Raw genomic sequence first — 22,334 nt, 5'->3', positions numbered from 1 at the left:
CTCCTAAATAGTCGGTAGGAGACAGAGTAAAGGGATAAGGCTTTTATTCTATCCACATAGGGTATGTTGTTTACACTCTGTATTTTCTTTGTGATAAATCTCTGAGGTCATGCCTGCTGTTGGTGCCTACTAAAGTACATGCTAAATGGCACATTGTACTCAATTATTGGTCTAATGAGGGCAGAGTACAGTGGGGAGTATAATTTCTTTGGATGGATCTGGATGCCATACTTTTACTTATAGGTTGTGCCACATAAAAGGACCGCCTCAGCACTGTGGACACATGGTGGTCAAAGTTCAGGCTACTGTCTCTCTGTGAACCTAGAACTCTCACCTCTGAGTCTACTCTTAGGTGTATAATATTGGAGTTGTAACTTGCAGGGGTAGTTGACTTCCCAAAGGTTTATGATAATATTTAGTTTTAGGCCATGGTTCTAGCACCAGTCATTTGTCTGATCTAGACCCTCCTGTTGGGGGATTCAGTGATTGCCCCATCTTGCAGTCCTCGGCAAACTTTGTTATCTAGAGGCCTTCCACATTAACCTTGACTTCAGAGAATTATATTCCAAACAGGAGTGATCCCAGCACTGAGCCCTGTGGCACACCACTAGTAACTTGCCTTTTGCTGGATGTGGATTCACATACTTTAACCACGTATGTCCTGTCTATGAGCCTAGGGATGTATGCCCAATTCTGTGAATTTAGTTATAATATCTGCAGTGCCGTTGTTAGCATTTTGGGGGGCCCCTGGGCACTTCAAGTCTATGTGTCACCTTGTCACTGCCACCCTTCCTAAGCAACATTTTAGTTCATACTGCAAATTTTTAGGAGTATTGCATACAGACTGATCTGTAGCTACAATACTCATATTACAACAGGCCTGTGTACCACACTATGTTGGACCATCTCACAAAGGGATATTCAGTTACTGGCATTTAGTTGCAACACATATATATTGCAGCAGCTTTATATACAGGTCTAGATTTAGGTGAAATGGCACCCTAGACCTACTTTTCAGCACCCCCCCATATACACACATACCCTCCAGCTTTCCCAAATCTTGGGCTTCCCATACTATGCACATTACATTTTTCTTCATTTTCTCTCATTTTGCCTTACTCTTCAGCTTTTTCAAGAAGCCATAACTCCCTATATGCTCTGAACTGCATTTTAAAGATTTTGTTTCTTTTTACACAATTTTTTCAACCAATGATGACTTGAACAGAAATTATGATTGAGGAAAGAAATTGTGTTGCTGTACAGCTTTAATTTTCCTTGTATCCTTTCAACACATCTTTCATGACCAACTCAGCACAGTAATAACCATTTAAGAAATAACTCAAATAAGCCAGGGCTCAAGAAGCCATAGGGTTATAGACATTCTGTGATGTATCTTAGAGCATTTTCCCAGCTGTTTAAGTTCAAAGATGACAAAATTATAGCAACAATAAACTAACAAACTAGGTGTCTGGATACACAAGTCCTATCTGGGAACTACCTGCCTCCCTAACCCCCACAAAAAAAAGTCTGCCTAAGCATTGCTCTGGTGTTAGGCTGGAATGAAAGCAGAGGTTCAAACTGCCACAGTCATGTATTTCGGTACTTTTCCATTATTGGGGCAACAGGTTTAATGAGCACTTGGAATGTTAACACGCGTCCCAATGATCACACTGTGAGTACAGCCTTCACATCCTCTGACAAAACATTTCAAGTGGAAATTATGATAAAAAAGGAATAATGTGCAGTTTTTCAGTGACTTGATCCCATTCACATTGTAAAGCACAACTGGTTGATAGTCCAATAACTCCCTTAGTTTCACCGGGCATCAGCTTACAGTAACGTGGTTTTCATAAACCTGCTGCTGTCCTCAAGATCTTCATGTGTGGCTGCGGTGTTTCACTCCACCAAGCACACTTTTCATATTAGCTGTAATGCTACAACTTTTGAACTCTCAGAAATGAACATAAAAGTACACGAAAAGACTAGTGTCATTGTTAATTGAACATCATTTCTCTTTTATTTGGAAAGTTCTACTAACCTAAACATCATACCATTTTGTATAGCTGACTGCCAGTTGTACCTCTTCTTGTTTGGTGCAGTTAAAATAACAACACTGTAGATCGACAAAGGGGAAGAAATTGGGTAAAGGATGTGACTGAAAAAGCTTTATGAAAAAGAATGGGCTGTTAACTTCGAGTGTGCTTGTACTGATTTTAGGTACATGCCTCTTGACAATGACCTCTTTCTTCCTGGATGCAAAACCCTTTGTAATGAGATGTCCCACATAGAAGGACTTTCTGACCACAGTGGCAACGTGGTGGTCAAAAGAGAGGTTGCTGTCAACCTGTGTTCTCAGGTCTCTTATAACGTCTTCTGTGTTCAGTGGACTACAATCAATGTGGCAATTCAAGGGAACCAGGTTTTTCCCAAAGCGGATGAAGACACATTTTTTGGCATTGAGCTTAAGGCCATGGTTCTGACACCAGTCGTTGGTCTCACTGAGGCCTTTCTGTAGTATGTCAGCATCACTTAGAGACTTAATAATAGCTCCTAACTTGCAATCATCTGCAAAGTTTGTCAGCCAGAGTCCCTTTGTGTTGGCCTGGACTTCAGAGAAGTAGATGCCCAACAGGGGAGGACCCGTGACTGAACCCTGTGGGGACTCCACTTGTGACTGGTCGTCAGTCTGACTTGTAGTCAGCTATTTTCACATTGTGGGTTCTATCTCTGAGCCAGTTTGCAACCCACCTAGCGATATAGGGGTTGATGCCTAGCTTAGTAAGTTTTTCTATGATTCCTGAGTGGGAATGGTATCAAAGGCCTTGGTCTGATCAAGGTAGGCTGTATGAACCACCTTACCTTCATCCACAGCTCTGGTGACTGACTCAAGAGAAGTCAACCAAGTTGAGCAGTCATGATCTACCCTTCACAAAACCAAACTGTGTAGGATCCAGAGTTTGGAGATTCCCTATATCCTTGTTTATTAGGTCCATGATGATGCATTTCTTAGCTTTGCATATCAGACTTGTCAGACTAATGGGGCAAGAGTTCCCAGGGTCTGTAGTTGCTCCTTCTTTGTGGAGAGGGATGACTGTAGCAGTGCACCATTTGGTAGGGACAAAACCTAAGGTGAGGCTGTGATTGAACAGGGCACACAGGTGAGGTGCCAGTTCACTCTGTAATTCATGTAGAACACAGCCAGGGATACTGTCAGGTCCCATAGAAGCTGTATTCTTGGCTTTGGACAGTGCTGTTTTAACCTGTGCAGCAGTTGTACTGGGTGCCTGGCAATCTACTGGTATTGTGATTGGTCCTTTGGGGGGGGGGGGTAAAGTTGGCACTGAATCTGTCGGCCAGTATATTGGCAATATCTGTTGGCTCGGTATAGGAGATACCATTGTCTAGTAGCTCAGAGCAAATCTGGGTATTGCCATGGAGATTCTTTACATAACTATAGGAATGCATACAAATAGATGCCTTTGACAGTTTGGGTTAAGGAGATGTAATAACCACACCCCCCCCCCCCACCACAGACACACATAACCTACAGCAGGTTCCTATACACACATATCCAAGCAGGGCTGGTATTAGCATGACTGCTGTTGAAGGCAGAGGCCATTATCTGCTTTATCCTAACAGGGTCATATCATAGCCTGTTCAGGTTAAAGAGCATAATCAGAAACGTAATACATGTTTTCTCTTCACTTTTCAACAACCAGCAACAGCTTTTGTGGGGCCCCTAGAAAATCATGGATTAATAGATGAGCTCCCTGTATCCATTTATATAATCTGGGGAGTGAGGGCCCCCAAATTCTTAGAAGATCTAAGTATCTAAATGTTCTGTGACGTATTTTATGCCTCACTTTTGAAATACAATTACTTGTTAGCTACATTTTTTACTGATACCCAGAAGAATAATGTATGTCTCCTGGCATTACTGGATGTGTCCACACACACAAAAATCACTGATATGTTTTACACCCACACACACACACACACACACACACACACACACACACACAAGCCATAGCAATACTAGTTTTGTACCATTGGTACTGGCACACCAGATCAGTGATTGCTATTTAGCAGTTAACAAACAATGCAAGTGTAAGTCACTTTTTATGCATTCCTTTATCCATGAATGTGGGATGCTATTAAATGCTTTTTTTGCAATCTATCCTTGCCATACTTAGAGGCTTTAGCATCAAATGATCCTTTTTTCCATATTTTTTTGTTACCCCTTTGTCTATTTCCACAGTTGATTTTTTCTAAATAACTATAAACTCTGTCTACAACAATTCTAGTATGTAGTTTATAAGATGTTCATCGTGTTTCACTGTTGCAGTCATTACACTGGGGTTATTCTGCTGACAGGCTACCCGCAGTCGGCCAGAGTTCCAAAGTCTAGGTCCGGCGTCGGTTGCTGTCTCCTCTTCCCTGACGTCAGTGCGCCAGGGGTATAAAAGATGCAACTGACGCCATTTTCTTCAGTCTTTCTTGCCGCGTGGTGCCCGAAGCAAAGGCAGTTCACAAGTGCTGGTCGGCCGACTCCTGAGATTTTCGAAATCGAGTTTCAGAACTGAAGTCTTCAATAAAGCTAAGTACCCCGTTGGGGAAACTTTTTCTTGCTCCAGACCGATGTTATTAAAAGTTAACAATTGTATTTCTTGTGGGAAGCAAATACCTCATAAGGACTTTCACTCTTACTGTATTCCTTGCCTAGGCCCTGACCACAATGTTACTAGTTGTCGGTTTTGTGCTAGATTCAACAAACGCACTATTAAGCGTCGGTTTGATTTTGCTTTACATTACTTTGGCCGAAGGTTTAACTACATAATGCCGTTGGAACAACCGACTACCGGAATTCATAAAAAACGCAAAGACAAGGAAAAGGACAGGCATCCGAGGTCCAAAACCGACGACGAAGCCGGCCAGTCGCCGGTTCGCCGGTTCTCATGAGGCGCTTTCGCAACCCCTGACAAGGCCGTATCAGACTCCCACGTGGAGGCACCTAGGCCTCTGTAAACTCAAGGTATTGGGCCTGTGGAAAATATTCCCTCAGATGGGTCCGGAGCCGCTGAGCAGGCATCGGCTTCTGAGGGTGTTTTCAGACCTTCACAGCTTACTATTAAGTCCACTGCAGCAGCCAAGGCAAAGTCAAAAACACCATTACAGACAAGGAAACAAGTTCAGCATTCTCCTGGACAGTTATCCATGCCAAAGAAACAGATGCTTAAAATGGCCGAAGACTTAATTACTTTGATCAGGGTTCCCATCCCCCTCCTGATAAATGGCCTAGGCAAGACACTGACTATGATTCCTCTGACCAGGTTTCTATTTCCTCTGATTCCTCTTCAGATCAAGGATATTCTCTCCCTCCCTATGAGGACTCTGATGCAGAAGAATCTATACCTTCAGCCTTTCCGCCTGAGGATTATTCTTTTGGGGAAACCCTGCACACCATGAGGGAGCATTTCCATTGGGAGAGCCAGGATTATTCAGAATCTAAGAAAAGGCTCAGAGACTTTCTTTTATTGCCTCAGCACAGGCCCCTGACTACCCCCACCTGTGCTTGATATTGTTGATGATGTTTTCTCTGAATCCAGTTTGTCTCCTGATTCTTTACCCCCTGCACCAGTCAAGCCAGACAGGGTACTACAGGGTCCCTGACTCTTATAAATTTCTTTATAAAAACCCTGCTGCTGACCCAGAAACTATTTCTCAGGGTCCCAAAGGGGTTAAGGCTTCCACTGCAAAAAAACCTGTCCCCTCTAATAGGGATTCTAGAGCTCTGGATAGATTGGGGAAAAAGGTTTACACTTCTGCTACTTTAGCTGTAAGGGCTTTAAACTGCCAGTTTCACATGCTTAAATATCAACAGTACCTCATGTCTTTGCTAAAACAAAAAATGCTTACAAACTCAGAAGGTCCTGACAATAAGGAAATGCAGGATTTACTGCATGCAGCTGAACAAGTGGGAAAGCATACTCTGCAATGTGGTTTAGATTCATTAGAGGCTTCTTGCAGAGCCGCAGTTACAGGCTCTGTCATTCGAAGACATGCTTGGTTGAAAGAACAAAGTTTACCTGAACATGTTAAAGTAAAATTATTGGATGCTCCACTACAGCATGATACTTTGTTTGGTGTTAAGGCAGAAGAAGTGTTAAAGAAAATGGAGGATAAAGCAAAATCAATGCAGACAGTAAAGGATTTCTTACAGGTTCAACCACCTAGGTTTAGCAGAAACTGGCCTTCAAAAAATTGGTCCTTTCCGGTGTCAGACAGGCCACAAAGAGGCAGATACAGACACCCAAGAGGCAGCTCTCAGCCCCAAGGCTCCTACAGACCTAAACAATGGGGTGCTTCAGCCCCCAAAGGAGGAGAAGACAAATCACAACCTTATAGGAAACAGTCCCAATGACTTCCCTCTGCAAATGCCAAGCACTTAACTTTTGGCAGCACCCTTAGGGTGAAAGCTAGCACTTTTCTCACAAAATTGGCACATAATCACCCAGGACAAATGGGTACTGAAAGTTGTTTCTCTGGGTTACAGGTTCCACTTTCACACCCTTCCAAAATCAAAAGGTATGTCGGACCTGCCACAAAACCAATGGGCAGAGGCACAAAAACAAATTGCTGCTCTCATGGACATGGGAGCTATTCAAAGAGTACCACAGCAAGAATAGGGACAAGGATTTTACTCAAGACTTTTCCTGGTACCCAGAAAGGACAAAGCCTGGAGACCAATACTGGACTTGTCAATCCTAAATACTTTGCTGGATGTTCCAAAATTCAAAATGTTAACACTGCAGCAACTTCTACCCATGCTGGGCAAGAAGGCTTGGCTAGTTACTTTGGACCTCAAGGAGGCATACCTGCATGTCCCAATCAAACAATCTTGCAGAAGATTCCTCAGATTAATAGCTGGCTCAATGCATTACCAATTCTCTGCACTGCCCTTTGGCTTGTCTACTGCACCCAGGGTCTTCACAAAATGCCTGGCACCAGTAATTGCATTTTGCAGACAAAAAGGAATTCAAATATATTCCTACTTGGATGACTACCTTATTCAAGCAGAGAGCAAGGACATTCTATTAAAACATCTGGCGTTTGTAAAACAATTACTAATTTGCCTAGGGTACACAGTAAATGAAAAGAAATCAAAACTAGTGCCCTCTCAAGAGATAATATTCCTGGGTGCAAGCTTTAAATACAACTGCCCAGATGGCTTATCTCACGCCAGACAAGCAAAGGCATCTGACTCATTACTTTCAAATGATGGCAACAAAGACCCAGCTCCCTGCAAGAAAAATTCTGCAGGCCCTGGGTTTCATGGCATCCTGCATTCTACTAATTCCATATGCAAGACTGCATATGAGGAAACTACAATGGTATCTAAAATGTGATTGGACTCAACATTGCCACAGCCTGGAAACAATAATAACTCTAATTCCCTGCCTACAACAGGAGCTTCGATGGTGATCTCGGACCTGTCACCACAACAAGGGACAGCCTTTCACCTTACCCACAGCCAGGCAGACAATAACAACGGATGCATTGGATTATGCCTGGGGGCACACATGGCAGGAAAATGTATTCAGGGCACGTGGCCCAAGGAACACAGGTATCTTCACATCAATCAAAAAGAGATGCTAGCTGTACAGAATGCCCTGACAGCCTTCAAGGATCTACTACATCCAGGACAACTATTACTAAAGACGGACAATACCACAGTTATGTGGTACATAAACAAGCAAGGGGACACACATTCCTACCCCCTCTGCAGGCAAGCCATGACTTTGTGGGACACAGCACTGACCTATCAAGTACATCTGCAGGCACAATTCCTGCCAGGAATGAAAAATACACTGGCAGACGAACTAAGCAGAAATCTCATGGATCCGCACGAATGGAAACTAAATCCACAGGTCTTCAGCATGATAACAAGGAAATGGGGATGCCCAGACATAGATCTTTTTGCCTCCCCTCACAACTGCCAACTACAGAAATTCTGCACAAGAACTTATCACTCACAAGCATGGAAAGTGGATGCTCTATCATTCAGCTGGAAAGCCCTGACAGTTTATGCCTTCCCTCCACTGCCTCTTCTTCCCAAGGTGCTCCTAAAGTCAGACAAGAGAAGCCAAAAATGATCCTGATTGCCCCAGACTGGCCACGGCAGCACTGTTACCCAATCCTAAAGAGCTTGTCTCAAGGCCCAGCCTGGCCTTTACCTCAAATTCCTCATCTTCTGACTCAACAAAACAATCAGATTCTGCACAGTCAACTCAGAACCTTAAATCTGGCTGCATGGCAGATAATATAGCCACTCAAACCACACCTCTCTCTAAAACTGTTATGGATGTCATTTTAGAAGCCAGGAGGCCCAGCACTAGGAAATCTTATGCAGAAAAATGGAAGAGATTCTGTGCTTGGAACCAGGCACAAGGACTCGAACCACTTGTTCCAAATATGCCTCAGATTTTACAATACCTAACTGAGATGCTGGACAAAGGCCTATCCTTCTCATCCATTAAGATCCATGCCTCTGCCATTTCAGCTCATTACAATACGGAACCTCCTATTTTTTCACATCCACTACTAAAACAGTACCTCACAGGGGCAAAAAATATAAGACCCCCAAGGAGAGCACCAATACCTACTTGGGACCTCAATTTTGTTTTAGAAAAACTCACACTGCCTCCTTTTGAGCCAGCCAACACAGCTGATATAAAATTCTTATCATGGAAAACTGCTCTACTCCTAGCAATAACTTCAGCAAGAAGAGTCTCAGAGTTACAAGCATTAATGGCAGTGGAACCTTTCATCATTTTTCATCAGGACAGGGTCTCTCTAAGGACAAACCCAACATCTATGCCAAAGGTGATTTCCAGTGTGGCTCTTAATCAAACCATTAATTTCCCAACTTTCTACCCAAATCCCCAGAATAAAGGGGAGAGACTTCTGCACACTTTGGACATACACAGACAGCTACGATTCTACTTGGACAAAACAAAAGCTTTCAGAAAAACTGAGCAACAGTTTGTAGCTTACGCTGCAGGATCACAAGGAAAGCCCGTCTCAAAGCAGACAATTTCAAAATGGATAGGACACTGCATTCGCTTATGCTATGCACAACATGGCGAATCAGTGCTTAAGGGCATTAGGCCACATTCTACCAGAGCAGCAGCCTTTCTCAGAGGGGTACCAACCAAAGACATTTTAGAAGCTGCAACCTGGAGTTCAGTGCACACTTTCACCAAACACTACCACTTACCTCTCTACTCTAAATCCAGAGCAGGCTTTGCCACTGCAGTTCTGCAGGGGCTGGTAGCCTCTCCTAATCCTATTTAGGCCCAGCCACCCAACCTCAGCTTTGGGATTCAACCCAAGTGTAATGACTGCAACAGTGAAACATGATGAACATAGTACAGTTGTGTACCTACCGTAAATGTAGATGTTCGAGTGTTATTCACTGTTGCAGTCCAGGTTACCCACCCACCATCCTCCTTTTCTTTGCTAGGACTTTTCTGTGCTTCTCAACTCTATACAACCTATGTGGTGTATTTGCTTGTAGATGAAGAAAATGTTTATTTTACTACATGCATGCTTTTTGGCATAATTTTTTCTTTTTTCAGCCTTCATATTTGGGGGCACCTGACATCTGGGGCAAGAAAAACTGAAGAAAATGGCATTGGTTGCATCTTTTATACCCCTGCGCACTAACGTCAGGGAAGAGGTGACAGCAGCTGACGCCGGACCAAGACTTTGGAACTCTGGCCGACTGCGGGTAGCCTGCCAGCAGGATAACCCAAGTGTAATGACTGCAACAAGTGAATACACTCGAACATCTACATTTATGGTAGGTACACAACTGTACTTTGTCAGAAGTGAAGTTATTGGTCTGTAGTTTTTAAGATGGCTTACAGGTTCACTGTTAAAGAGAAGTATTGTTTTTTCCTGTTATTAACCAAGCTGGTGTCTGTCTGGGATGCACATATAAGTAATGCTCACTCAGGGATAAATCTTTTTGTAAAGTTGTTAATACTTTTATCCAGAAGCTAGATACTGCATAAATGTATTTGTTATTTATGAGACAGCTGATACTATAGGCATTAGAGATTTCTTTCTCACATTACCTTTTTTAAATTTTAGGAGCCCTCTTCCATTGCTGATTTTAGTCTATGGTAATGGAAGTCTGTCAGTTAGCATTGAGGGTTAAGCCCCATGTAGTTCCTGTGATACAGGATTTGATTCCCTCAGCCCTCACTTGCCTACTGTGTAACCTCTAGCAAGTCACTGAACCAGGTATTGCTCCTGGGTCACCCCTGAGAAAGGACTGTGTGTCTAGTGGGCCAACTTGCTTAACAGATGGGTATTATTGTTATAAATAGGATTGATGAAGCAGTTTAGTTGTGCTGTTTTGCTGATTTTGTGCCATGAGAATGAATGGTCCTTTAGTTATGAAGTGTTGAACTGAGGCTTTTCTTCAGCTCTGTGTTGGTTGGCACAGTTTTTTCTTTTGTTGCCTTCTGGAGTTACTTGTTACAAGAACATCTTTCCTTACTGTCTGCTGTTGTAGTAAGTAGTTATGATGTCTCGTGTGGATTGCACTCCTTACTGTTTGCTGTTGTAGTAAGTAGTTATGATGTCTCGTGTGGATTGCACTCCTTACTGTCTCATGTGGATTGCACTACTTAGCGTCTGCTGTTGTAGTAAGTAGTTATGATGTCTCGTGGATTGCACTCCTTACTTTCTGCTGGTGTAGTAAGTAATTTTTATGTCTTGTGTTGATTGCACTCCTTACTGTCTGCTGTTGTAGTAAGTAGTTATGATGTCTCGTGTGGATTGCATTCCTTACTTTCTGCTGGTGTAGTAAGTAATTTTTATGTCTTGTGTGGATTGCACTCCTTACTGTCTGCTGTTGTAGTAAGTAGTTATGATGTCTCATGTGGATTGCACTCCTTACTGTCTGCTGTTGTAGTAAGTAGTTTTGATGTCTCGTGTGGATTGCACTCCTTACTGTCTGCTGATGTAGTAAGTAGTTTTGATGTCTCGTGTGGATTGCACTCCTTACTGTCTGCTGTTGTAGTAAGTAGTTATGATGTCTCGTGTGGATTGCATTCCTTACTTTCTGCTGGTGTAGTAAGTAATTTTTATGTCTTGTGTGGATTGCACTCCTTACTGTCTGCTGTTGTAGTAAGTAGTTATGATGTCTCATGTGGATTGCACTCCTTACTGTCTGCTGTTGTAGTAAGTAGTTTTGATGTCTCGTGTGGATTGCACTCCTTACTGTCTGCTGATGTAGTAAGTAGTTTTGATGTCTCGTGTGGATTGCACTCCTTACTGTCTGCTGATGTAGTAAGTAGTTTTGATGTCTCATGTGGATTGCACTCCTTACTGTCTGCTGTTGTAGTAAGTAGTTTTGATGTCTCGTGTGGATTGCACTCACTGTCTGCTGATGTAGTAAGTAGTTTTGATGTCTCGTGTGGATTGCACTCCTTTCTTTCTGCTGCTGTAAGTAATTTTTATGTCTCGTGTGGATTGCAGTCCTTACTGTCTACTTTTGTAGTAAGTAGTTATGATGACTCATGTGGATTGCGCTCCTTGCTTTCTGCTGTTGTAGGAAGTAGTTACGATGTCTTGTGTGGATTGCACCTTGACAATAATTACAGCTCCCCACCCCACCCCAGGGTAACTTGGGAAGCACAGCTTTGCTGTGTTCTTTGAAGTGGGTGATGTGTAGCTGTGGAGCAAGTCAATTGTACTTCATATGGAATGGAAAGACGTGTTGCCTGAAGTTAAATGGTTTCCCTATTTGGAGGCTAACAATCAGAGAAAAAGAGATTTAAAAGAATAACTCCAGAAATCACACCATAGATATGCTGCAATGTGACTCAAAGGCTACCTATTTTTATATATGTGGGATATAAATCCCTATGCATGTAGGAGTATTTGTGTGTGACCACAATATGTCCAATTTATATGACTTGTGTTTATGAGTTAAAAAGTTAAAAAAAAAATCACATCCTGACCGTTGAAAGATTTAATTAGTTCTGTTTTGGCAGGCTGTGTTAGTGCCATTCACAGGTAAAGTGATGTCATTAATAATGTTAAAGTAGCTGGTGTAACTGGACTCCATATTTTAAAGGACCCACAGGAGCTTCTTTACCCAAGTGCATCACAAATCATATTGTTGTTACAGTCTCTTTATATGCACAAATTAAAACATAACACTTAATAATTTTATGTTTCATCTTTCAGTATGAGTTTATGCTGGAGTTTTATCATGCTCAAAGACAGAATTTTGAGGGAATGTGGGGGATTTTGAAGCAAAAACTACAGACAGTTGTATGCATCTTTGTATGAAACAGACTTGCTGATCCATTTTCTTTTCATTCTGTAGGTTACTGAGAAGGACCAAGCTAAGTGGAGACAACAGATTATAAACTCACTTTGCCCAGCACAGGCTGCCCCTGGGGCTTCAATTAGTATTGAAAGCTGTGAACTGGTTTCTCTGGAAATGTGGCTGCTTTGGCCTACTTTCAAGCAGCTTTTCTGTACTGGACTGTTGAATATAACATAGCAGAACTGTGTCTGTGTGAAGAAGAAAAACTCTTCAGCTTGGAGTATTTTGTGCCAAGTGAGACACGTTTCCCTAAAGTGTGACTGCAGGATTGTTTGGACAGAACCATCTTCACATGGGGATCTGCTGATCATTTTCAGGTATCAGCACATGAAAACACTGGTGTACTTAGAGAATCTCCTATGTCACTAACCATACCTTATCCTTTTGCCTCGTACCCATCCCATAATCTCTGAAAGGATGATATACCTGAATTTTTTTCTCAAGAAGACTTTTGCTGGAACTGTTCCGTTTACTGCGTACTGTTGGAAGTATTACAGCCTAAAATGAAAAGTGTTGTGAAAGTGTTCACCTCACAAAAGCTGTCCTATATATGGCTGTTTTATTAATGTAAGCATGGCTCTGTCTTGTGCTGCAGTCTGTCAGTATTACAATGAAATGATCTCTGTTACACAGGATGCACTGCACTCGTTACTTGCTTACTTGTGTTGCTCCTGCACAGTGGCTTTACTCGTGTTCTGTCTTTTAAACCCATACTCTGCCTTGTTTGCTAGGGACTTCAGACTTTAGCTCAACATGTAGCCATACCTTGTCCCATTGGTGCACATTCCAGATACAGATCTTGCCTTTAAGTAGAAAAGAAGACTAAAAGGGGGATGTCAAGCCATTTGATAATTGTGTAAAATCATGATAAACTCTGAAAGCAGTTTCATCTGCTGATCTTTAGGTAGTTTAAGGAGTAAAAACATTTGCAGTGTGCCCATTTCTAGGGACATACACAAATATCTTTCACTGTGTATCCCAGATTTTAATTTTAGTAAAACACCCATTATTACTGTCTGTTTTTATAGAGAGTGAGAGGGAAAGTAGCTGGTGCCTTAATTACTTTCATTTGGTTCAAAAATTATTCTGCGATTATGTTTAACTGCTGGGCAGTTTTATATCTATTTTTTTCTCAATAATGCATCTGAAATTCTTTGGGTTTCCAGCCGAGAAGCTTTTATCCACCAACAGAAACCTGTCATTGAGTCCACAGCTTCTTTTAGGTTTGTTTTAAAGCACCCAAGTTAAATGACTTATTACCCTTCCTAGCAGAAATTTTAACTGTAACTAATTCTGTCTTGTTTAGCTACATGCTGGTGAAATTACCCATTTCTATCAAAAACTGTTAAAAAGATGTTATTTTAAGTAACTGCTTTCTTTTTCTGTTTCAAGAGACATCATATGCAATGGGCATGGGTGCCACAGCATAGTTCTCAATGCATCAACAGTAAGCTCAAATAAAGTAATAAATACATTCAGAAAAGCACAAGTAATGCAACAAGTTGGTGGCTTCCTCTGAGTTTTTTTTTGGTTTGGAATGCAACAAGATGCGTTGTTATCATAATGAGGATATAATATAGCAAGACAGTAAACAGTTGGCCACAGCCAATAAATGCTCGGGGGGGACAACATTTAGTAATGCTAAATAAAATGTCATTAGAGGATACAAGGTGTTAGCAACCTGTTACCACACACAGCCCAGGTGCAACCAGGCATAGGCAAGCACTAGGGTGTATTAATCCTAGAAATAGGAGTCAAAAGGAATAGGATGGTTACTGACAGATACTACTGTTGTATGCATTGTGGTACTGTGGTGTGCATTCCACAAACACTTTCTGCTAAATGTAGAACTTTCCAGATGTTGTGGGGATATATTTCAAGTCAAATCCAGTTGCAGAATTCAAGGTAGGTTAGTTGAATCACAACCAACCACCAACTCTCCATCTTCTGGAGAAGGATGGATTCTGCAAAACATTATCCGACATTATTACTAACTGTGAGGTGTATACTCAGGAAAAAAATATCCCCTCCAGCCTGCATAATCCATCCATATCTTAGAGTGTGTGTGTGTGTGTGTGTGTGTGTGTGTGTGTGTGCACCAACATGCAATCCAGCACTCCATTTCCCATCTTCAGAAAATCTGTTTAATCCTTACTACACTCTAAAGACAGTAATAACTTTTTCTTGTTTTATCTTACATGACAATAATACAAGACCATTTCAAGATGAAAAGGCAACCATCTTTCCTGTAAAACTTGCAGTTGTACTTGGAAGAAAATTCTGTCCTGGTGTCATGCTATCATATATTCACCATAATAAATGAGTTACAACAGGCTCAGACCAGATTCTTCTCCTGTCACTTGTCATCGCAAAATGAGATGATAGCAGGAACCTTTGGCAATTCCCAGGCTATCATAGCAGGTGCTGTTTTCATGATATTTTATAGTAGACAGTCTTCAAACAAACTACATTTGTATTCCCAAATGACAACAGAGGAATGCAGTGTACTTAATTAAAATAAATAACAATAATCACAGCAGTGACAAGCAAGAAAAATAAATACAGTGTTTAAATTAATAGATTGCATGGTGAAGGACCTGTAGTCCAAAAGTGTGTCCATTGCTTTATTTTAGTAAAAAAAAATCACATTATTTATCTTCAATGATAACCATTAGAAATGCAGATTTTTTTTTTGAAGCTTACCAAGAGTCTGATGACTAAGATATGCATGCTTACTTGCTTTTTCCTTGGGGACTCTCCAGCAATAAACAAATCGCCCAGAGGTCTCAGTGGACATGGGGTTTTGTGTGTACCCTAATGCTAGCTGTGTTTGTGGTGTAGAATTACCATCTTCCTCATCCTTTATTGTGTCTCTTAAATCTGCTGCCACTATTCGGACATTTCTTGGCATGGTATGCTGCTTTTTCATCACTTTCTGTAAAGAACTGGATCTTTGTCTTCTTGGGTCTTAATCGTCTCCAGCAGGAGACATTTCTCTCTGTCTGCTCAGCTCTTGCTTATTCCTGTTACTTAGGAGATCCCTGTAATGTTCCTATATATATACTTTAAGGAATTCAAAGTTTGATTCTACACATTAGTGTGTAAAGCTTAACTGTAAGTTCCTGTATCATGTATCATGTTGTTACGCACATACCATGAAGGCACGTGTTATTTCTTTAGATGATTACTGCGGGGAACAGTAGGGTTAGGTAGTGTGCCCTTTAAATACATCTAAAGTTCTGTATCCTTTTCACCCTTTCCTCACTTCTTCCAGGCCCTGCTGAATACCTCTTCAGATTCCCAGAGATCCACAACCCTCTTTGTGAAGAAATAAGTGTTGGAGATAAAGGGAACATTTAGTCCCTACAGTATGCTCCTTCCTGCACCTCTGTTCTCCCTAGTTATGAAGACCCCTTCAAATCTCCTTAATGTGATCTTGGGCACCAATATCATCTCCCCTTCCTGTCTCTACTGAGAAGAGCTGTAGCTCCTGTAGTCTGTAGTCTTGTCAGCCCCCCCCCCCATCCAAAGCACCTGTCTAGTGGCTTTCCTTTGAACTTTTCAAGGTGCTTGATGTCTCTTTCCTTGAATGGCTTTCAGGATTGCACATAGTGTTGAAAATGTGGTCTGACCAGCACTCTGTTGATTGAAAGTGTATCTCTTTGCTCGTAGGGTCTACTGCTCAGAGGATTTACCCCAGCATTGTTCTCTGCTGTTACTGCCCTGTCCCTCTGCTCCTGGTGGTACATTCCAGGTGTTAACAACACCCATGGAGCCTTTCCCTCCTCTCTTGCCATTAGTTCTGTTCTATTCTTCCCAGCTGATATCTCACACCAGGGTTGTTTGGGACCATGTACAAATTTTGCTTTTGTCTGCAATGAAGCTTGGTAGCCATCTTTCTGTCACTTTGGCCATCAGTTGTAAATCCTTTCTTAAACTCTTCACCCATCCTTTATTGCTGCACCTACCTTTGTAGTGTCAGCAAAGAAGTTAATCCTGGTCCAGGATTGCTCAGATATTTCTGGGACAAATACACTGAAAAGTAGGGGGTTTGGACAGACCCCTGCAGTTCACCACTAGTTACTTCTATGCAGCTATCCAGTTCCTCAGTCTTAATCCTACCTCCAACACCCCCAGTTGTCCTGTCAGTCTTCTTTGTGGGACTCAGCCTGTTGTGGTACTCTGTTATCAAGTTCACCTGTAATCCAGTCAGAAAATTAGATCTGGTTGGAGCGACGGATCCTTCTGGTCATGAACCTGTAATTTTGTTTTCATAAAGATTGTTGTCCTGTGAGAATGCTGCCAGCTTTCCTCAGGATTCTGTTAACTTTCTCTGCGACAGCTGTTAATTCAACAGACTTGTAGTTCCTTTTGAGTTTTTTTTTTTATTTTTTGCACTGGCCAGTAATCTTTATTTTTATTTTATTTATCTTTTGTTAACTAGGTTAGTCCCACTATCCCAGTAGCCTCTTTTTCATGAGATACCCAAAGTGGTGTTTATACTAGTAGGGAAATTTAGCCAAGGCATTACGGAACTTCCTATATACTTTTCAGTAGATTCTGTGGGATATTTTACATCCACCTGAGCTACCACTAACTCAAGCAGATGGGGCCTCAGTTAAGTGTCTCATCTGAAGGACAGCACACTCAGGAGTGTATCCTCCCTTATGCTGCACTGCAGTGTCAGAAATTGATCTACCTGGTGTGGGAATAGAACCCACAACCTTCTGCACTAAAGGCAACTGTGTGCTACCTGTTGTGCCATTGACACTGACAAATCTTATGGAAGATCTTCTTTGAGTTGGGTCTGTCAACATACTGACCATATTCCTGTTTATTTTTTGATGTAATCATGTGGGTCCTTGTCCTTTAACCTCAGTAACAGTTTCCAGTATGCTCACCACCTCCTCACTCTCTATCCAGCTGTCTCTGCACTGAGCTGTCTGTCTCTCTTTCTCTGTTCTACCTTCCTCTTGAACCTACATGCTCCCCTTGCATTTCCATTCTGAAGACTGAATCAGACTATTCATTCAATATGGCTTTTTGCCATTCTTTTGTGATCTCCTTCACATGTTCAATACGCCTTGGCCAGGTCAGCCTCTCTCTTTCTCCTTTCTGCTGTAAATCTAAAAAATCTTTGTTCACCATCATGACCCTTTTACCAACTCTTATTTAAGCTGCACTTTTGCTCTTTCACCATCTCTAATAGCCTACTTTTAGTTTCTTTGGTGCCTCTTCCATCTTTTCACCCCTTTCTCTCTCTGCCTGTAGGCCTTCTCTAGGCCTTTTCTTCTGTACTAGTTGCTAGCTGGCCATTTCCTCTTTTTGCCTCAACCTTGCACAAATGTACATGTCTCTGATGACTTCATCTCTAACCTGTTCCCGTAGCATGTTGCTCCCACAGTTTGATTCCAGTTTTTTAACTCATCATGGACTCTCTTCCAGCTCAGCATAATCCTCTGTGTCTTATGATCCCTCAACATCATCTGTAACGCTGTACCTTTACCCTTTCCCCTCCCACTCACTCTAAACCACACAGTGTCATGGTCACTGTTGAATAATGTTGCCTTCACCTCAACACTGACAAAATACTGTCTGTCCTGGTACAGTATTGCAGTAGTTAACTGACGCTGTTATTTTCTAAGATCTTGATGAACTGCTACCTTGCTACCCATGAACTTAGAATATTCCAGTATTTTCCTAACAGATTCAGCTCCCCTTGCTTATTATCCTGTTCTTTCTACTCCACTCCTTTATTCTTTCCTGTCGTCTCTCATCCTTCTCCCTTAATGTATCCAGAGGAATGATGTACCAGCTTTCCCCTTTCTTTTACTTTAACTGCCTGGGTACTTAACATAGGAATGACTCTGTTCACTCACCTTCACTCTTCTTGATTTAGTGTCTGTCTTTCTCTTTAACTTCACATCTGATGCCCATCCTTTTCTAGATTGCTACTTTACCTCCATCTCCCTCTTCTCTGTCATTCCTAAACCAGCTGTAGCCAGTTTTACTGTATCATCATCATCATCATCGCATTCCCTTTTTTCCACTTTCTACATCACATAAGGGTGTCTCATCAACTGTTGCCGTCTGTCTCAGTTCAGTGCCTCTCTCCTGCCTACTTTGACAGTCATGCCTGAGTATCACAGGTCTTCTCTCACACAATCCATATATCTTTTTAATGGACACTCTTGTCTCTTCTTACCTTCTTCCTGTCTCCCCTAAATCATCTTCATCAGGTTGTCTTCTGCTTTCCTGCACCTGTGCTTGAACCACTGCAAGCTCTTCTTCTTGGCGTCCTCTGTAGTTGAAGCTACTTGGACTTCTGCTCTGATGTTGTCGTTATCCAGTACACGCATGCAGTGTAAGATTAGATTCTGATTTGTGGAGCGATTCTTCTTTTAGGGCACTCCAGTATTTCAGTGTACAGAATTTTTGCTCATATGGTAATCAGATTTAACAATGTGATCCTTTCTGGGATGATTGCTATATCATCTTTTCTCACTAGTTAGGGGAGAAGACTCTTAGCTAGTGCATTTATAGGATATTGCAATGGGAGGGAGGCTGCCTGTAGTACATGTCATAGGAATGTGTCCACACTAAATACTTGTGTATCTATGACAGGGCCATTTTGGTTATCTGTACATGCCATTGACAGGCAGTATGGCTTGAAATTCCTCTCCTTTGGGAGGACTGTACCTTCAAATCATGTTGACTGAAACCTTCCTCCCTTTGTCTTTTATTCTTTTCTGGCTTGCGATTGGTTTTAGGGGACTGGCTGGGATTCTACCAAAGTACTTCACCCACTGTAGAAGGCCTTCTGAAATAGGACAACACTGTGCTCCTGCTGGCTTCAGATGTTTAAGTTGCTACACCATGACAGTAAGGGTGCCTTTTAGTGAAATTCAAGGAGTTTGCAATTGTGAAACTTTGTCAGCTAGTATGTTCCTTCCAAATACAACACCCGTTTCAGCAGAGGGGTAGGATCAGGAACTGGAGACACTGAGAATTCACACATCTGTTCTCCCTTTTGTAAGAATGCTGTGAATAGGATAAAGGAAGAGGGTAGATACCCAGGCATGTAAACATTACTTTGAGATTGTATTAAGATCTGCATAAAAGAGTACATGAAGTATATATTTGAGTGTTCCATCCACTACAAAAGACTTTCTGGAAAAATCAACCACTGCGTTGAATACTCGCAAATCTGTTGTGTGCCTTATTGTGGACAGCTGCACTTTAGAGGGACCTGAGGGAGGCATCTGCAGGCCTTTTCTGACAGCAGTTAGTAAGTGCTGTGTTTCTGCTGCAGACATCATATCACCATTTATTTAAGGAAATTAGTAAACAGGTAAAATAACAAGCCTAAAGTTGATTTAAAGGTTAATCAGAGGACTGTGTGTTTTGTAAATATATTCTTCCATTGCACTAGCCATCAAGGAATTTATTGCAGTTACAAAATGACAGACTTATAAATACTTTACATAGTAAAGAGGTATGACCGATTTGTATGAGCAGGTGTTAGACTATTGTTAAGTGTTCAAGATTCTGTTTTTCCCCCTTACTGTATAATTATTATTTTTTTTCTTTTTCTTTCTCTCTCTCATCATTCGTGAGGTAATTTGCTTGTAAACTGATTTCATTGTTTATTTCTAGTTTCTTATTATTTTTTATGAGGTGCTATCGCTGAATTTTGTGGAAAACATCATGACCTAACAAGTGGAGCATTGGCATATCAGTTCAAACAGTGTGGGGAAGAATAAACAATTGGCATAATGTGTATGGTGGGGGAGTTAAAACTATATTGGTTAAAAATGTTTTAAGCATTATCTTTGGCTGTGACGTCTTGTTATCTTTACAGCAAAGTTTTTAAGTGCAGTATGAAGATCTAGCTTTGAATGCCATCCTCTGTGAGCTGTTTATGAAAACCAAAAAAAGTTCATTTATTTTCTTAAATGTTATTTTTAAAATGGATTGCACTATAAAGTATCATTTCCAGCTTCATTTAACATGCAGGTAAAAAGAAATGGGCAAAGAAGTCTGAACTCACTTCATAAAATGCTTTTTTTTTTTTTTTTTTTTTTTTTTAATTAAGACTTGTGTTTTTATGTTACTGCATATTTATCTTGTCTTATATGTTTTATTTTGTTTTTGTACAGTTGCATTCCCTGGTTACTTCTACAGTAACAGGGAATCTTTGTCCCATTGATTTAATAAACAAAACACAATATTTTTCTTATAGTTGCCGAGTCTGCACTGGCTTATTTGTTGCATACAATATTTGTTTTAAAATTTCTATGTAGCTTAAAATGTTATTATCCCTGGTCTGTTTTCCTTAGCTCTGAGCACTTTGTCGATTGACTGATAATGCATGTGACTTATCAAAAAAACTGAAGAGGGGAATAAAAGACACACACACCTGTGGTGAAAGTTAGCTCAGAATAAGTTTATTGCACTGTGTACTGCAAAAAAGAAGGAACTCAAAGATGCTGAGACATTGAATGTACTTTTATAACATCTCAAGAAAGAACTTGCAGTATTACTGACAGAATCTTGACAGTGTTCCCCACCTGATTTTGAGCTATCCTGAGTTTTCCATCAGTTGTGTTCTCTGCCTACAGTAACCTGCCATTTTCCTGTGTTGTACCAATGTTTTCTGCCATGGCTGAAGATGCTTTGTGACTCCCCTTGGAGTCTGAACTTCTGAAATCTTCGCTAGGTTCATAGGTCTGGTGAACAGACTTAGTCTATTGGCTACTGAAGAACCTGAGCCCTCAGATCCCATACCTGCTCAGGTAGCCATCCAATCCCTTCTTGAAGGCTCAGTTGAACTGAAAAGGGATAATTTATTCCATTGGCATGGGAGTCTTTGAGATTTAAAGTTTTTTCATTTCACAGTATGGTCGATATTAACTTTTGCTGAGGCCAAATATCCTTTTCTGTTCAGGTTCCCCGGGGGGGGGGTATTCTAAGCAAATGGTTTCAAATAGCAAGGAGGCTTTTAATGCATTTGTATCTCAAGCATAGATGATAAGATACAGAGAAGATGGAGAAAGAAAAGAGAGAGAGAGGAAGGTGCAGTGGTCTTCGGTTATAAGACGAGTCTTATAGCCATTGATTGTCTCTTTGAGGAATCGTTGCACCTTCTCAAATTGCACCAAATGACTTCTGAGTAGGCTACAGAACAGAAAATACAGGGTACATTGTTTTGTAACCAGTCTGATAATATTTACATCCCTGACGTATCTCTGAACTCCATAGAGGATCAGTTGGGAAGTTCTTTGTAGATACCGTACAGCTGGTAGTAGATATATGGGTATCGAATAAAAGGTCATAGGCTACAAGAACTACATGGTGTTTTACTACGCTGTCAACATCTAGCAGTTTCCTATCAACAGTTTATAAAGCTGGTGGAGGATTTTGCCAAATGCCAGTATGGCCACCTTTGGCTTGCTGGAGGACAGTGTGCATTTTCTTCAGTCAGCAGTAATGTGATGTCAGTGATGCTTGTATCAGTCCATACTGCACTCATACATGCACTAACATATGAATAGGCCCACATCAGTGAAGAAATTCCTCAAGCCACCAGTATGGGGTCACCTTGCATCAGTTACTATATATCTGCCTCCTCCCAACAATAGATAACAGTTACATGACAAGTCTTTCCCACCATGGCTAACCCATTGTCTAGCAATTGCAGTGTGTGACCTATCAGTGGAAATGTAAGTAGAAATCTTGCGTCTCTTACCAGTGAACTAACCATTGATAACTGTTATTTATCAGGAGAGATATGACAATGTGTGAGGATTTCTTATTGCTATTCATTACAAGTTAAGATTAGTTTGAGTCAGCACAGATATAGTTCTGAAGTGGCTCTACAACACAGTGTAGTTACACAGGTAATCATAGTTAAGTTGTACATTTC

General features: G+C 41.2%; 1 protein-coding gene across 1 annotated transcript in view; it reads left to right on the top strand.

Annotated features, from left to right (window-relative positions):
* PLCG1 (phospholipase C gamma 1) overlaps positions 1-20,650 on the top strand; it is a 415,222-nt gene extending 394,572 nt beyond the window's left edge. The window contains exon 25 of the mRNA XM_044089015.1: positions 12,407-20,650. Coding sequence (XP_043944950.1) covers positions 12,407-12,449 — 43 coding nt within the window. The 3' untranslated portion in view covers positions 12,450-20,650. The remainder of the gene's footprint in view (positions 1-12,406) is intronic.
* The last annotated feature ends 1,684 nt before the right edge of the window (positions 20,651-22,334 follow it).

Source organism: Protopterus annectens, chromosome 12.part0, assembly GCF_019279795.1.
Source record: "Protopterus annectens isolate FY-2018-M chromosome 12.part0, PAN1.0, whole genome shotgun sequence".
NCBI classification, from domain to species: domain Eukaryota; kingdom Metazoa; phylum Chordata; order Ceratodontiformes; family Protopteridae; genus Protopterus; species Protopterus annectens.
This window is presented reverse-complemented; position numbering and strand designations above follow the sequence as displayed.